Source organism: Bidens hawaiensis, unplaced genomic scaffold (genome assembly GCF_021521415.1).
Source record: "Bidens hawaiensis isolate Kalapana, Puna unplaced genomic scaffold, B.hawaiensis_p1.1 tig00008283_1, whole genome shotgun sequence".
In the NCBI taxonomy this organism is placed as follows: domain Eukaryota; kingdom Viridiplantae; phylum Streptophyta; class Magnoliopsida; order Asterales; family Asteraceae; genus Bidens; species Bidens hawaiensis.
Window position 1 is genome coordinate 248,488 of NW_027491589.1, and position 15,841 is coordinate 264,328.

A 15,841-nucleotide genomic window follows, 5' to 3' on the forward strand; every position below is an offset into this window, starting at 1 on the left:
TAAAAGACTTCTCTTCCTTATCTGCAAATCTACTATCTATCACAAGAAAAACCAAAAACTTTTTAAGAAATGAGACATTATAAAAATATTCTCGCTACACTTAGAACCATAAGATATAACACCCCTTCTTTTATCACCAAATCTTTTCGTGGCACGTTGCACTATTTTGTTCCACACTTATTGCTATTGAGTAACATCTATATATAAAGGACCCAAGATAATGAGAATATCTGAAGTCAATCACAACAAATAACGATCCAACTCCTACCCAAGTAAACACGTCACTTGTGAAAAATGTTTATGTTTTTTTTTCCATTCATGACGTTATATATATTATCAAGTACCCATAAAAGAATATATATATTCTAATAATATATATTTCTTAAACATCCAATTAGATACATCCATATAGCTTGGGTTTTCGTTAAATTATCCCTAGCATACTATGTGATAGAACTTCACTTTTCTACTTGTTATGAACCTAATAATTCTGACCTTTTGACATTTGAAATGGACAAATGTTGACTCCTATTTAAAGTGATTCTTTTATGCATTTCTTTTTTCTATTCCTCATGTTTCAATCACAATTTGCAAAGATGGTATTTTAAGAAGTATATATTTTGGTGTTTTGATTGTCACAAATTGATCTTGACCCCTACCCTACTGGAATGATGATTGAAGCCAACCCTCTTGAATTTGCATATTTTGACATTGAGATCTTGACCGGAATTAGGACTTTATTCCCTTGTATCCTTTTATTCAATTTTATGGTTTTCTTTTAAAGTGGGGTTTCAACTAAACTAAACAACACACACAGGGTAAGTGTATACATCAAATGATAATAAAGTAATGGTAAGAATCAAGTATTAAACCATAAATACAATGGTTTATCATGGTTTCATTTTGTGTGGATTTGACCATTAAAAAACACTTTCCAAAGGTACAATACTTTTCAACCGTCATTGAAGTGAGGTCGAAGACTCACTCAAAAATAAACCGATTACAACTAATTAGACAGCGGTAAGCGGATATCGAACACAGGGAGTATGTGGAAAACGCGTTACTGAGTAGCTATAAAATTTATCTAAATTAAACTAAGTGTAAAAAGTAAATTCAATGATTTGGTTGTTTGATGTGATTTAACAATAAGAACTAAAAACAATTTAGCAAGTTTAAAATTAATATGAGAAAATATGTCTTCCCTCGGTTTCAGGTTTCCATGAATGTTACAGTTAATGTTTGAAATGAGATGAACAGTAGATAAAGTTCGTGTTTATGTAAACGATTGCGATAATTGAAGATCAAGTACTTGGATTATATACGAAGGTAATCACTCAAATATCAATTAGATTATCTAATCCCGAGTCCATCCCGATTAATCTCGATTACTTACAAAACCAAGAATTGACGGCTTAGAACACGAATTCAATAAACTAACAAATTAACAATCAATTCATCAACACCATAATAATTTAATCAATAAGATCAAACTAATATCTCAGAAATTGTCTAAACATTCAACCAAACAAACATAATAAACCTTACAATCCGAGGGAAACACAAAGGAGTTTAGCCGAGCATGATTCGTTTCATCATCCCTTCGATTATAGTAATCATATGAATCAAAACAAGTATTCAATGGTTACACAACTCACAATTGATGTTATTGAACCCCCAAGATCGCCCCTAGTCGTTCTCCAATGATAGATATGTCAAAAGACACCCAGAAACCCAATAAAATATGCTGAAAACGGCAGTTACGACTGCCGGACCGTGGCCAACGGTTCACACCGTGGCTCACGGTCACGGTGGTCCAAGAACCCACGGTACGGTGTAAACTGTTGTTTTTGAGCTGGGTTGACCGTGGGCCACGGTGGAACACTTGCTCAAGTTCTTGTTTTCTTCATATATTTCTCGTTTCAACTCCGTTTTCTTCGCCGTTTTTGCCCACGTTCTCGTGATTTCATCCTCTATCTCATCATACCTGCAAATAACCACACAACAGTAGTTATCCATTTCCCACGAAATTAACACTTAATGCATGGATTTTTATATCAATTAAACACACTTATGGGTCATCCTCCGATGCACCCGTCAGCCATCAATCTTCTCGCATTCTCTCGAAAATCATGTTCACCGGTGCCACCATTTATGCTTCCTTCTCACCTATAGGAATTCAAAACACATCCAATTGGCCGCTGCCAGTATTTCGAGTGTCAGTGGGATCCTCCCGTTGTTTCTTTGGTAGGAAGTGGAGAACATTAAGGATATATTTGCTCATAAATTAGCATAGAGGATTGAGACGCTACCGATAAAAGTAAATGAAAATCCCCCTTTCTAACTGGCTATATTTTTTATTAATAGTAATAGTTATATTTTAATACATTTTTCAATTTTTTTTGTTATTTTAATTAAAAATAAAAATAAATATGTTTTTAATTTTCTATTTTAAGAATTAACCAAAGCAAGAAAAATTGCGACAAAATGGGACGATTGTTCAGGTCAAAGGGAAAAGTGGGATGAATCTGAAGAATAAAAAACTAACATGACATTAATGCAACATACGAGATAAAATGGGAATAACGGGAAGAAACACAATGACTCGCTATGCTCTAAGGGGCGTTAGACCATGTGTAGTCATAAAGCTCCACTACCAGGCATTATGCGCCACGTGGCGCCTAGTCAGAGTTATGATTTTTTACAATAACAGGCTGTAGTCACAACTCTCCACCCCAGGCACTATGCGCCAAGTGGCGCCCGGTCATTATTAATTTTATTTGTTTTTTTTAAATACTAAATCATTTAAAAAATTAACATAAAATTAAAAATTACATTAAACTTTCAAATAAAAAAATACATTAAACTAAATTAAAAAAAAATACATCAAATTAAAAAAAACATAAATAATACTAATAAAACTAAAACTCATTTATATTTTTCTAAAATTTTCGCTCGTCGAGTGGCTTTTAGAGATTTGACTATCGGGTCGTCTTCGGATAGCTCGTTTGATAAAACCTCGATGTCTTTGTCCATCTCATTCCTTCGAAGTAGGTCGACGGCGTCCAAATTTACTTGAAGTCGTTGGGTTCCAAGTTCGTGTAAATCTTGGAGTCGAGAGTTCATTAATTGGAATTGGCTTTCCAATTCGGGATTCGAACTCGTTGCCGATGACGAAGCGGCCCTTTTCCCCTTTCCTTTGCCTTTGGTTCTTCTACCCCCTGGCCGAGGCATGTCGGTAGTATTCACGGGGTCATTATCGCTTAAGTTGAAGTTTCGAGCGTCGGAACGGGGCGTGTCTGGATCAACCGAAGACGATGTTTTAGACTTTTTTTTACTCGGGCCACCGTCGGCTTCGGCTTCGGCATCCAACACCAAGCCCCATTTTGGGTGAAACCTCAATAGGTCTTTCCAAATGCCAAAGTAGTTGAAGGTCCCGCCGACCTTATGTTGAAACTCAACCAACGCGTTTTCCATGACTTCCGCGTCCGAGACACCGCTACTCCTAGTTCGATTCATCTGAGAGAAAACCGTATGGAAAGACATGCATTTGGTGTTTATGTCGCCCCATTTCGACAGTAACGAATCTTTTTCTCGACGTGAGTCCCCGCCAAGGTTGTGAAACCTCTCTATAATTTTGTGCCAAAATAACCCCGCTTTTTGATAGTTCGCTAAAAAAATAAAAACATTACAAGTTTAATGTTTGTTATAAGAAATTTAAAAAAATATATATGCATTTTAAAAACCTACCGCATTTGGCATCTTCCGATATCTGGAACCAAGCACGAGGACATAGTACGCACTCGTCGATACTCCACGCTATCACCGTCTTTTTAACCCGAGGTTCGCCGGCGGGCTTCTTTGCGTGTTTTTTCGAACGTCCGCGTTGGCTCGAACCGCCTACGGTATCCGGGACGGGTTGTGTCTCCGGCACGAACTCGACCTCGGGTTGGGTCTCCGGGGCGGGTTGGGAACCCGAACCGGCAAAAATGTTCGCCTTCGGGTTTTGGAAACCGGGCACCGCGTTTGGCATAGAGTTTTGTAGATATGCAAAGTAGGCGGCCATTTGCGGGTCAAACATTTGCAGGACGGGTACGGTTGGCGTCGGGGCGGTAGATTGGTTCGGTTGTGGATTTTGGTTGCCTTGACGGGCATATTGTCCGAAACCGAGAATATTTTGGTTGTTGTTTGGAAACATTTTAGTAGAAATATTTGTGTAAAAGATATAAATTGGTATAGAAGTGGAAGGAGTGTTTAAAAAAAAATGAGTTTGGTTTGTTTATATAGTATAAATATAATTAATATAATTTTTTTTAAATTCCCAATGACTCCAAGACCCACCCACCCCAACGGCTATTTTTTTTATATGCGTGCCACTATGCCCGTTTTGTATAAAACGCAACCAAAAACCAACTTCACATAACGCAGGGGGGCGATGTACCCCCGCGTTTTGGTCTAAAACGTTGATGGCAACGTTGCCACTACGGATGGTCTTATGGTGGATTGATTGTTGAAGTCTTTTTCTCGTTTTGCATATATATTATAATGAACCAAAAATGAAAGTGATCAAATAATTTTAATGAAACAAATTATGGCTTCATTTATTGATCAAATAGTTTTTTGATAAAACAATTTAAAATGGCTTTTCATTTCGGTGAAGACAAATGTTAAAAACCAGCAACAAAAGTTTGATTTTCTTAAACTTATTGGAAACGATAAAATAAAAAATATATTTCAAAAAAAATGAATTTATATACATATAAGTATTAAGTAGCGTATGCATATGTGTTTAGATTTGTAACAAAAGCTACTTTTAACATCTTCTTTTTTATTATTTATTTTCTTTATTTCTATTTTTAGTTTTTTTAATTAATTCACATATTTATGATTTATTTTAACCAATTAATCGAACTTTTTTTATTCTTTAACTTTATTTTTCATTTGGTGCCCGCCACCAAAGGCAAATGATGGTTAGGGCCCGGGGGTGGCTGTGACCACCTCTGTGTTTTTTGTGCAGTATATAAATTTACCTGTTTTTGGTTGAAATTTTTAGCCCCGCCCCCCCTTTGTTTACAAAAATTATTATACGTATTTTTGTCCCCTCCTCCCGGATGTCTCCGTCCAAGATTCGCCACTGGTTGCCGTAGTGCGCAAGTTTGGTAACGTGAGTTTAAACGTTAGTTATTAAAAAAAAAGACACGCCTACGTTTCAATACCTTTTTCGTTACATTACAACTATATTTTTGGCTTTCACTTTCGTCTGGTATTACGAGCATAACAAAACAAAAAAATTTTACGCCGACTGCAACGCACGAGTTTAATCTAGCAAGTCACGGAGTAATTAACAAGAAAAGGACATGACTTCAAATGTGTATATACAAAAAGTTAATATAAAGTTTATGTTTGTTAAAAACCAAAGAGATATGTTCAATAATAATTTTTTAACTAGTGATTAAAAACTTGTGCCATTTGTAATCAAAAAAGGTGTCACCCCACTAATTAACTGAAGAGACAGATGGTGCCGCCATTTGTAATCAAGAAGCTTTCTTACTTTCTTCATTTGCTTGTGTCTTTCTGCAAAATAGAAATCAAATGAAGAACAAACGTACACCTTCCATTTTCATTCATTTTATTTAATTTGTGCAAAGGTTGATAGTTTATTAATTTTAACCTTTAATTTGGTGCATGCATGTGTTCAGGAAACACTCGCTCCGGCAATAATATTATTCCACCAAGCACACCGATCCCAGAAAGTGAAGAGTCGTCAAACAAAAGAGTCAAGTACTCGAAAACTTATAGTAAGTTCAAGCCTAAAGTTTCACCAGACATTTGTTGCCGGAGAGTTCTAGATTATGGCCCCGTTAAGACAAAAACCATGAACATTTACACAAGGAGTGGTCATTGTTTTACCCGAAAAGTCAACTACATTGAAGATGGCAACCAAGTTAATAAGTACATTGAACCTTTTCTACATACTGTTTACTTTCATTACTTTGTGATTATATTCTTACGGGCAGGTTCAAAAGAGAAACTAAGAAAAAGTGGAAACTGAGAACTCTCCATTTTACAACTCTTCATTTTACATGTAAAAAACATACCATAAAGCTCGATTTTACATGTAAAAAATTAGTTTCAGCATAAATTTTTTGGACTTTTTACTTATAAATACATGTAAAAGATATTCAATAAAAAATTTTTTTTGTACAAAGAATTTGTTTTACCCTTTTCCTTATAAAAATACATGAAAATAATAATATTATTAGTATCTTTTTTGAAAACAGCTTCTACATGTGTTTATTATTTAAAAGTTTTAAAAAAGATTATGTAAAATTGTGTTTTTTATATGAAAAATGATTTTTTAGTATGAATTTACATGTAAAATGAATAGTTCTATATGTAAAATGAAGAGTTTCCCACCTTTTTTGAGTTCCCTCTTGAACATGCCCTATATTTTTCTATATATGTAGAGTAGTCATCATCCAAGCCGCCCCCGAGCGAGTAAAATAACTCATGTAAAATACATTTAATAATTAATAACTAATGTATAATTTAAATAATTTTGATAATAAACAAAACTAAACTTTTGTAGCAAAATGTTTGATTTTAAATGGTTACACAAAATGTGAGGCGGCTCTTCTTACATTTTTTGAAGCAAAGTTGTTGATTAACTCTTTAGGATTCATACTCTCAATTCTCAAATATCACGTTTTCAGTTATGTGAAAAATAGGTTGGTAATCTTACCAATTGGGTTGCGTTTACAGATCCATGTACGCAAATTACTAACCAGGGTCATATAATGCCCAGAGAAAATTTTTTATTTTTTTTATATAAGAATGTCAAGAATCAAACCCAAAACTTTTGCTTTCATAGACCAACAGTCTTTCATTGCATAGTAAAGACTATTTGTAAGCTTTTGTATTAAAAAATAAATTTATATATAAACTATTACTAGTTATGGCCCCCGAAAAAATGGGCCATGTGTGGTTGCCCACCCCGCACATATTTGTCGGGCCGCCCCTGAACTCATCAAGAAAATGAATCCAAAGTATTGCATGTAAATTCTTTTGCTTACTTATTTGTTTGTTTTTAATTATGCACATGATAGAAGGTAAGAAATTGTTGACGGAAGAGCACGAGTTATTCAGACGAAGGGCTTCATCCTTCATCTGCTCTATGCGCTCAGTTCAAGGTAATCTTAATCACCATTTTGGTTGTTTATAAATCTTTGAAGCTATACATGTTTTCCTAAACCATCAACTTATTTATTATATTCCATCAAAATGTTTTATATTTTAACAGGACATAGGCCTTTCATGGGTTGGAAAGGTTCTGTTGTCGATTCTGTTGCTGGTGCTTTCCTAACCCAAAATGCAACAGACAGTTCATCAAGGTAAGTTTAGTTGTTGTCATATATAATTATTATATATTTCTTCACCGGATATTACACATGCAATCTTGGTTAGTTCTGCATTCATGAATCTTGCTGCAAAATTTCCAAATCAAATCATAACGGGAAAACACACCGAGCATACCATAAACTGGGACGCAGTAAGAACTGCAGAACATTCTAAGATCTCTAAGACCATCGATAGAAGAGGCATGAATAATCGGATTGCAAAACGAATTCAGGTAATTAAGATTATAAAAAAAAATCTGCGTATATATCATATATGTATATGTGTATATACAATTAAAATTTTGGTTTTTATGTGGTGTAGGAGTTCCTTGATAGCATATATGATGACGAAACCGGGCTTATTGATTTGGAGTGGTTAAGAAACGCCACGGCTGAAGAAGCAAAGTAAGATTTTCCTGAGTTAATTTGGTGTAATCATGGTTTGATTTGTAAACAAGTGAGTTAATTGCATATACCCGCAGGCTTTACTTTATGGAAGTATATGGACTTGGTATAAAAAGCACAGAATGTCTGCGGTTATTGACACTAAGACAACGAGCATTCCCTGTGAGATATTTTTATTTCCCATGTATAGTAATTTGTAATTTAAATTCTGAGTATCCAATTTGGGACAGGAATATTGATCGTATGACGAGTTACACTTTCCGTGGTTTGTTTTGTTTCAAGGTTGACCGACACGTGTGTAGAATAGTAGTGCGTTTGGGATGGGTCCCACTTGGAACGCTTCCTGATGGTGTTCTCTTACATCAGCTAAACAAGTGAGAATCCCATTTCAGTTAACTTTTGTATATAACTTTATATAGGGACGGATGTGGTACAAACAGTTTTTAACGCGAGAAATGCAAGAAGCATTAGAGTATGCTAGCACTAGAGGAACTATAATTATGCTATCGTTTTGAACTAGAGTAATAATAATCACATTTTTTGGTAGCGTAATAATTATTATGCTACAGCAATGGTTAAAAACTATAGCGTAGTAATGATTACTCTAGTGTTAGCATAATCACTCTAATATATACTTAAGCTTCTCTGATTAAAAGTTGTGCGTGTATGCACTGATCCATTTGTTCTTATGACAACATAATTTGTGCAAGGTACCCTAACAATGAAGATGTTCAAGAATATCTTTCACGGAGGCTGTCTATCCTTGATGTCGACACATTGTAAATAATTATCTCTAATAACTAACTTTTTCTACCACAATATATTATCCGCACAAACTAATATGTGATGCAATGTAGATACGAGCTTCACTATCAAATGATTACTTTTGGAAAGGTACGTTAAAACATTTAGATTTTGAACACAAAACAAGCATTATATATATTTTTTAAAATAAATTAGAAAACCAAACCATGGTTATTATTTTGTTATTTATTATTGTGTGTTGTGTATACTTTATATTTTAAAATTATACAGGTGTTTTGCACCAAGACGAAACCAAATTGCAATTCTTGTCCATTGAAGAATGAGTGCAAGCATTTTGCTAGTGCATCCATAGGGTTTGTTTTCGGTGATCCTTGAATTATCACGTATAAATTATAAATTATGCCAACACATGCCAACTCAAAGTTGTTTGCTAAATGATGGTATAGCGGCGGTGAAAAAACATCTGTTCCAACTACACGTGTGTTGTCCACTCCTGAACTAGTAGATATTGAAGATCTTTGCCTTGATCCTATGGTTCGTAAGACTGCAGGTCGATTGAGGACAAAACACCAAGTGTATGTAACCAATTTAAGTCAACTTATTACTGTTTTTTATCATTATGGTAATATTTGTCCTAATCATCAGCGTGTATACTCAATGCAGCTATGAGCTTCCTGATACACATTCTCTTGTGCAACGGGTTAGTGCCCTCTAGCTTTAGACATACATTCATGTATTCATGTATATTGATTTGATTTTTTTATACATGGTTTGTGTTGCAGTTAGACAAAAGAGACCCGAATGATGAAAATCCTTACTTGCTTGCTGTATGGCCACCAGGTAGATAAAATTATCAATTTAGATTAAAAATTAAAATTAACCTTCTTTTAACTTAAGGTTGTGTTTACTTCTTTATCCGTTAGTTGACAAATCAAGTGGTTCGCAGCAAGAAGAAACAATGCTTGGAGCGTTTTTGGTACGCGTCGATTATTTTAATCTCTAAACTTGTTTTTATTTAAAGAGTTAGGCTCCTTTTGTACTACAAAATGGACATATAAACAGGTACCACGTCGAACGGCAACAAGAGGTTCCTTTCCACTAGATGGAACGTACTTCCAGACTAATGAGGCATTTTCCCTTTTTGCTTAATTAATTTGATTGATTTGGTAAAAAAAAAGTGGCATATAATATAAGGGTTCACATATGCAGGTATTTGCAGATGATTATACTAGCAAATACCCAATTGTTATGCCCCGAAAGTTGCTTTTCAATTTAACAAAAAAGACACTTTATTGTGGAACCTCTATCTCAAGTATGTCCGAAGGTAGAAAATCTCGAAATAAAATAATAAATATTTATGTATATGTATAGCATAGTTGGTGATAACTTGTATATTATGTAATCCAGGGATGTCATTCAAGGAAAGACAGGAATGCTTTTTGAAAGGTATATTTACACCTCCCACACCATACCGCCGCAAACGTACACACTATCGGCTTGACTAGATGTTTTGTGCAGGATATGTTTGCATCCGTGGTTTTGATATGAAGACCAAGGAACCAAGGTCTCTGCACTGCAGATTTCATCAAACTAAAACTGTAAGGCCCAGCAGAAAATCACAAGAACGAACCAAGAACAATGGAACGAACAGCTTAGTTATCTGGCTCTGAATGTTTGGATGGAGGTGATGTTCTAAGAACATTAAATATGTGTTAGTTATCTGGTATGGAGGTTGTGTGTTGAATACGTTAGATATATGTTCTAGTTGTCTGGTTCTGAATATTTTGATGAATGTTATGTGTGAAAAACATGTAGTATGTGTTAGTTATCTGGTTCTGAATATATTTTGGAGGTCATATCAGTTGGTGGTTTTTTGACCAAGTGTGGCTTTTTCTTTCTTTTTTAAGTTAAAGTGAATAGATATGCTTTACAAACTACAAAGCAACCAAGTTAGATTCTATGCTTCATGAGTCTAAATTGACTTAGAGTTGCTATCTTGATGTCAATAATCGGCATATCTAGCATCCAATGGTGAATCCGAGATCTTTCGTTACATGGGTCGGTAACAACAGGTCGACTTGATATAACTTTAAAAAAGAGATTCTATAGTATATGTTTTGAACAAATATCCTTCCTCTGTTAAAAATCCAAGGTAGTATAATAATTATGTATAGTATATTATTAACGTTGTGGAAAATGGGAGTTTGAATACTTTGAATCCAAGTTTTAACAATTTGGACCAGTAATAAAGTTTAGAATGAGGTTAGAACTGCGTGTTTAACTCCATATCATGTTATTATGATTAGAAGCAGGAGATCGAGATGGGGAGTTAAAGTCGAACGCAAGAATTATGTACGGACTAAGAGTGTTTATGCCCGGTAAGGCCCAAAATGAGTGTATTTTACTCCCAGTGGTGTAAAATAGGCCGGACATGCGAACTTTTCATGTTTTTCCTATTGGTTGATCTTTTTAGGTTATACATGCAATATAGTATCTAGTGATGTTTATGCATGATTATTCTATCATTTACAAACAACGGGTGATGGTGGTTGTGTTAGTAATGGCTCATGAAAACTAATTGTACTAGTTTATAAGGTTTTTATAACACTGAAAAACAAGTATCATGTCACCTATGTTCTTTAATAAAATAATAATATTGAATCACTTTTAACACTACAATGAATGTATGAAAGTAAAGAGCTATATTAAACTAGCATTCAAAGTCACACTTTAAGACACAGGGGGGCAACTAGACTCCATGCACAAAGAGGTACTTATTGAAAATTTGAACCAAGTAATATAGGAAGACAAACAAAACACAAACTCTCATTCAAATAAATAAACATTTCAATTTAAAACACCCCAAGTTACTACTATCACTACATTAAGCTAGTAGTTTGTTTAGTTGCCACTCTTTAAACCTTGATTTGTCTCGCCTTATTCGCCGATATGATGGCAAGAACCAAATAACAAAATAAAGCTAGGTAACCCAAGATCAAAGAAGGAGCCACTTTATGACAAAATTTCCCAAAATTGTCACAAATCGGCATCCAACCCGCATAACTGTTTCCATACTTGCCCACCTGCGCAACGGTAGTGGCGGCTCCGATTCCACCCGCCAACAATACCATTATCATCTGTATATCACAACCCAAATCTAGTTATGTAATTGATGTAAAACCGCAAGCAACAATAGATATGGGACACGCGGGTTTCAGTGTACATAAAAGCAATAAAGGTGTCTTCCCTATTTGAGAAAATTATGTAAGTTCCAAAGTGGCACAAACAATACGGATTACTAATGGTGGAGTTAAAACTTGTATATTTTTTTTAATTAAAAATCATTTTCTTTTATTATTTTTTTTATCGCTTAGGAATTGAATCCATATGTGTAAAAATATTAAAAAGGTCAAAAAAACATTATACAATGTATAAAAACATACAATTAATTATTTTTTATTATGAGAGGTCAATAGTTCAAATCCCACGCTAGACTAGACAGTTTAGTTAATTTAGGAATAAATATTATCTTATAAAACTTAAAAGAAACTACATTCAATAATTCGAAATGAAGTAGAAGAACATGTTACCAGATCATGAAGGAACAGGTAAAAATAATTAACCGAGCTTGAGAATTTACGGACGAGCATAAAAACCGACAGCAACGACAACACAGACAAGGCACAAACAACCACACTCATCACAGTAAAAAACCTGAAAATAAATAAATAAAAAAACAACCTTAAAAAACATAATGGTAAAATAATCCAAACAAAAGACATAGAAATAAAGTTGTACTTCAAGGCAGGATTGTAAGTGTAACGCGCGTCGAGTGGAATACCGTACAGCACCTTGGACTGGCGGCTGTTGAACATCAAACAGGCGGCAGTAATTGAAGTGGCGGCAGCGGTTATTCTGAGTGAGATTTGAGAAGCTAAGAAAGTGGAATGTGTGTTTGGTTGGTGTTTGAGGTCACCGGAGTTGTTGGTTTCAGTTTCCATGGTTAATAATAATAATTTTGGAGTTGTAGGTGGAGACTAGAGGGTGGGTATTTAATATTTATAGTGGAAATGAAAGAAAGAGATAGGCTTTAATTGGGGAATTTTGGTCATGGATGGGAGACTTATTGGTCAACTCTTTTCTCAATTGGTAAATTTGTGTGATTTAACCCATTTTCATTTCCTTTATTTATATTGACAAAAATGAAAGTATAGATTGTTCAATTGTTTTCAATCATGTCTTTTAAATTGTGTGCTTACTATACCTAATCGTGTGTTATGTGCATAACAAAAATTATTAAACTAATTTGTTCTTATTCTTGAGTGTTAGTTTTTTTTTTAACGGCCAACAAACATATAATGTCTAAGTACTCCGTACGGGGTGATCAAATGACAAGATGTCACCGTCAGTTGGCCCAACTCAGCCGTACGGAGCCCTTAAGCGCCTCCAAGTTATCCCAGTTATGGGAAAAACTCACCCACATGAAGGCCCACTGATGGTAAAATTCAACCGCCCTCAGGATCGAACTGGAGATCACAAAGATCCAGTCTTCCTTGATTGAGTCACTCATGTCCCTTCAAAGTGTTACAAGTAGGGTTTGAACTTGGGTCTCCATTGTGTTGTTTCCCCCCACAATGTGTAGAATATACATGAACGAAAAATATAAATAATTTGTTTTAGTATTTTTGTGACTCTTTAGAGAGAGGAGTGAAAAATATTCAATTTACATTTATTTTTCTGAAGTTTGAAAACATGTTTGCTTGATTGTTGTTCTTCTTGTCCTCTTAATGCTTTGTAATTTGCCTGATTTTGTCCCGTATAAGATTATGGATGAAACAAAATACATTAACTTGTATCCTCGTAGTAGTTTGTGTTATTTGTTAAACGAAATACTAATTTCTAAGTGGTAGATGGATAAGTAAATACGATTTTGGAAGAAAACATACAGAAAAAAGATAATAATAAATAAAATCATTGGATGGATTCTGCGTTCATAAAAAAATATTAATATTGACTGATGGAACTACAAATTTGACAAACGATGACTGTTTTCTTTTTCTTTGTGCGGAAAACGTAAATAAAGCTGAATGCTATATACCCTAAAGTAATTTAACTATTTTCTTACCTCATTTAATTATCCATGAGGAAGATATATTATATATTTTTGATACAAAAGAAGCTATAAATAATATCGTACTTCAAACGAGCTCTATAAATATTAGGTTGATTTTTTTATTGCAAATTAATTAAAAAAGGTAAAAAAAAACTACTAATTCTAGCAAGAGGCTAGAACGAATTTATACAAACACCAAACCTTCAATGAGTCACGAAGATTGAAGAACAATAAAACTGAAATTAACCAAAAATTTTGTTTAGATATGCTACATTTTTCTCGGTTCTTCATCCACCAATACGTGTGAGACTTTAGTTTTAGTTTTAGCTTGTGGTTGCCGGGATAGAGATCGATAACGTGAAAGGTTATTTGGTTAAAATCATTTTCATCAAGAGGCTCAATTGGATTATTAGTTTATGCCCCTAAATATAGTAACCTTATTATAATTTATATCCATGAGTCCATCTACCGAAAACATAATCACCCTTATTTACCCATCTTATTAATGTGTCCATCTGTCCAAAAAACATACAGTGGTCCAGTTGGCTTTTCTTTAACATGGACGAAAACTTACCATGAATGAGTTTTACATTACCATAAGTGAGTGTTCTATATGTAGCAAGAATAATACAAGTTGCAAATGATTATAGATAGGTTACCTAATAACTTAGTAAGGGTAACTGATAGAGATGTAACAAACCAATTATTTTTCTTTAATGATTAACTGTATACAGATTAAATTAGAAACATCATTTAATTAACTTTCTTTAACTCTTTATATTTCCTAATTTTATTTTCTTTTTTATTTTTGTCACCCATGGGATTTAATCCCTCAAACCTTAAACTCAAACCTTAAAAAAGACAACCCCATCCAACACCGTGATATTACTAAGCTAAAGGGGCTTTGGCACTTAAGATACTTTCAAATGGACAGTTGCGTATAGCTTCCTAACAATACCCCACGCGGATAAAAGTTTACGATCCTCTATGGAACTATATCTCATCTTTTAACCATCATTTTCACAAAAACCAACTTCATGAAAATTCCGTTTCACCATCACATTTATATTGACCATCATATTCGAATATGACCCACCCCTTTGGGATGGTCCATTAACTCGAACGGAGCGTGCAACCCCTCTCGGCCTCATGTCAATGTGACAATCATTGGAACGAATAGCTTTGTCCGCTATCTTGGCTTACTTCCATGGACAATTTTACTTGAATTCCTAACCACTTGAAGGCTCAAACACGCTTTAATATGCTTGTCATGGAGTCATCTTTGTGGGCAACATGTGGAGTCCTCAGTCCCCCAAAACCAGCTTTTTCATAACACTTACGATAACAGGTCACTGGTTTTCTCCTCCATGAGAGTGGCACCAACTCCCCACCACTGGGATACAAAAAGGGAAACCACTATTAATTAGCATATATACACGCATTTATATAATCGTTAGGTGACTCTCAAATATTTGTAGGAGTGATCTTAAATCCACTATTTTAGATTAACTCGAGTAGATATGATTCTCAAACACTTACCCTGACACATAAAGTTATGCTCTAGTTCAAGTTCATAATCATTCACTCGCTCCGACCACCCACATCCTCTCTTCCTCACTCACACGCACAACCATGAAACACTTTCAAGTTTCAACAATCACATAAAATATAAAATACAAAACAAATACAAATTGCTTGAGAAATATATCACAAATTTGAAGCATAAACGCATTAAATACATGCTCACACGTATCATTTCATTGAGATTTTTTTTTGTTATGATTCATTTAGTCAGTCTTTATGTAGTTCTTCCTTTTGTTGTGGTTTTTTATGGATTTTTTGTGGACCGTTTTTTTTTTCATGTATCATTCTATGTACTTTCTTACCGGAAATTTTATTATTTTTTATAATATAATTGATGTTCTAAAAAAGATTATTATAATGTGAAACAAGGTTTCAAGGGTTTATATTTTTTTCCTTAACGGTCGATACCTTGCAACTTTGCAAGGCCATAAATTAAGTTCTAAAACTGGGCTTGAAGGTCTTACAGGCCCATTTTGTTTTCCTTCAAAAATACATAGAATACTTAAATTTTTTATTCTTTTTAAATATTAGTGTGAAAATAATCAGATTTTAGCAAATAAGAGCACTGACCACGTAGGTA

General features: G+C 34.3%; 3 protein-coding genes and 1 long non-coding RNA gene across 6 annotated transcripts in view; 2 read left to right on the forward strand and 2 right to left on the reverse strand.

Annotated features, from left to right (window-relative positions):
• Window positions 1-15,841, reverse strand: part of LOC143637445 (uncharacterized) — a 123,284-nt gene that overhangs the window by 53,943 nt on the left and 53,500 nt on the right. The window lies entirely within an intron of this gene.
• LOC143637404 (DEMETER-like protein 3) lies at window positions 7,527-9,278 on the forward strand. 3 transcript variants are annotated; one of them, XM_077104802.1, is made up of 7 exons: window positions 7,527-7,799; window positions 7,877-7,961; window positions 8,082-8,173; window positions 8,510-8,578; window positions 8,657-8,693; window positions 8,835-8,917; window positions 9,011-9,278. In XM_077104802.1, exons 2-7 carry the CDS (start codon window positions 7,887-7,889, stop codon window positions 9,231-9,233), a joined length of 579 nt encoding a protein of 192 aa, XP_076960917.1. In that variant the 5' UTR covers window positions 7,527-7,799; window positions 7,877-7,886; the 3' UTR covers window positions 9,234-9,278. The 3 variants fall into 3 exon arrangements, with proteins under 3 accessions (XP_076960917.1, XP_076960916.1, XP_076960915.1); XM_077104801.1 differs by having other exon boundaries at window positions 7,877-8,173; XM_077104800.1 differs by having other exon boundaries at window positions 7,527-8,173.
• LOC143637405 (uncharacterized) lies at window positions 9,333-10,283 on the forward strand. The gene is made up of 3 exons (XR_013154421.1): window positions 9,333-9,888; window positions 9,972-10,010; window positions 10,083-10,283. It is a non-coding gene; the product is annotated as an uncharacterized LOC143637405 (long non-coding RNA).
• On the reverse strand, window positions 11,375-12,575 carry LOC143637406 (CASP-like protein 1F2). Its single transcript, XM_077104803.1, has 3 exons — window positions 12,363-12,575; window positions 12,155-12,278; window positions 11,375-11,701 (listed from the first exon to the last, which is right to left on the reverse strand). Exons 1-3 carry the CDS (start codon window positions 12,563-12,565, stop codon window positions 11,480-11,482), a joined length of 549 nt encoding a protein of 182 aa, XP_076960918.1. The 5' UTR covers window positions 12,566-12,575; the 3' UTR covers window positions 11,375-11,479.

Bases quoted from the DNA above. Each gene is read 5' to 3' on its own strand.
- LOC143637404 (XM_077104800.1), top strand. From the start codon at position 7,887: ATGGAAGTATATGGACTTGGTATAAAAAGCACAGAATGTCTGCGGTTA. The intron at 8,174-8,509 runs GTGAGAATCCCA...AATTTGTGCAAG, and splicing joins CTCTTACATCAGCTAAACAA to GTACCCTAACAATGAAGATG. The intron at 8,694-8,834 runs GTACGTTAAAAC...AAAATTATACAG, and splicing joins AAATGATTACTTTTGGAAAG to GTGTTTTGCACCAAGACGAA.
- LOC143637406 (XM_077104803.1), bottom strand. From the start codon at position 12,565: ATGGAAACTGAAACCAACAACTCCGGTGACCTCAAACACCAACCAAAC. The intron at 12,279-12,362 runs GTACAACTTTAT...ATTTATTTTCAG, and splicing joins ACTTACAATCCTGCCTTGAA to GTTTTTTACTGTGATGAGTG. The intron at 11,702-12,154 runs GTAACATGTTCT...TGTGATATACAG, and splicing joins ACCTGTTCCTTCATGATCTG to ATGATAATGGTATTGTTGGC.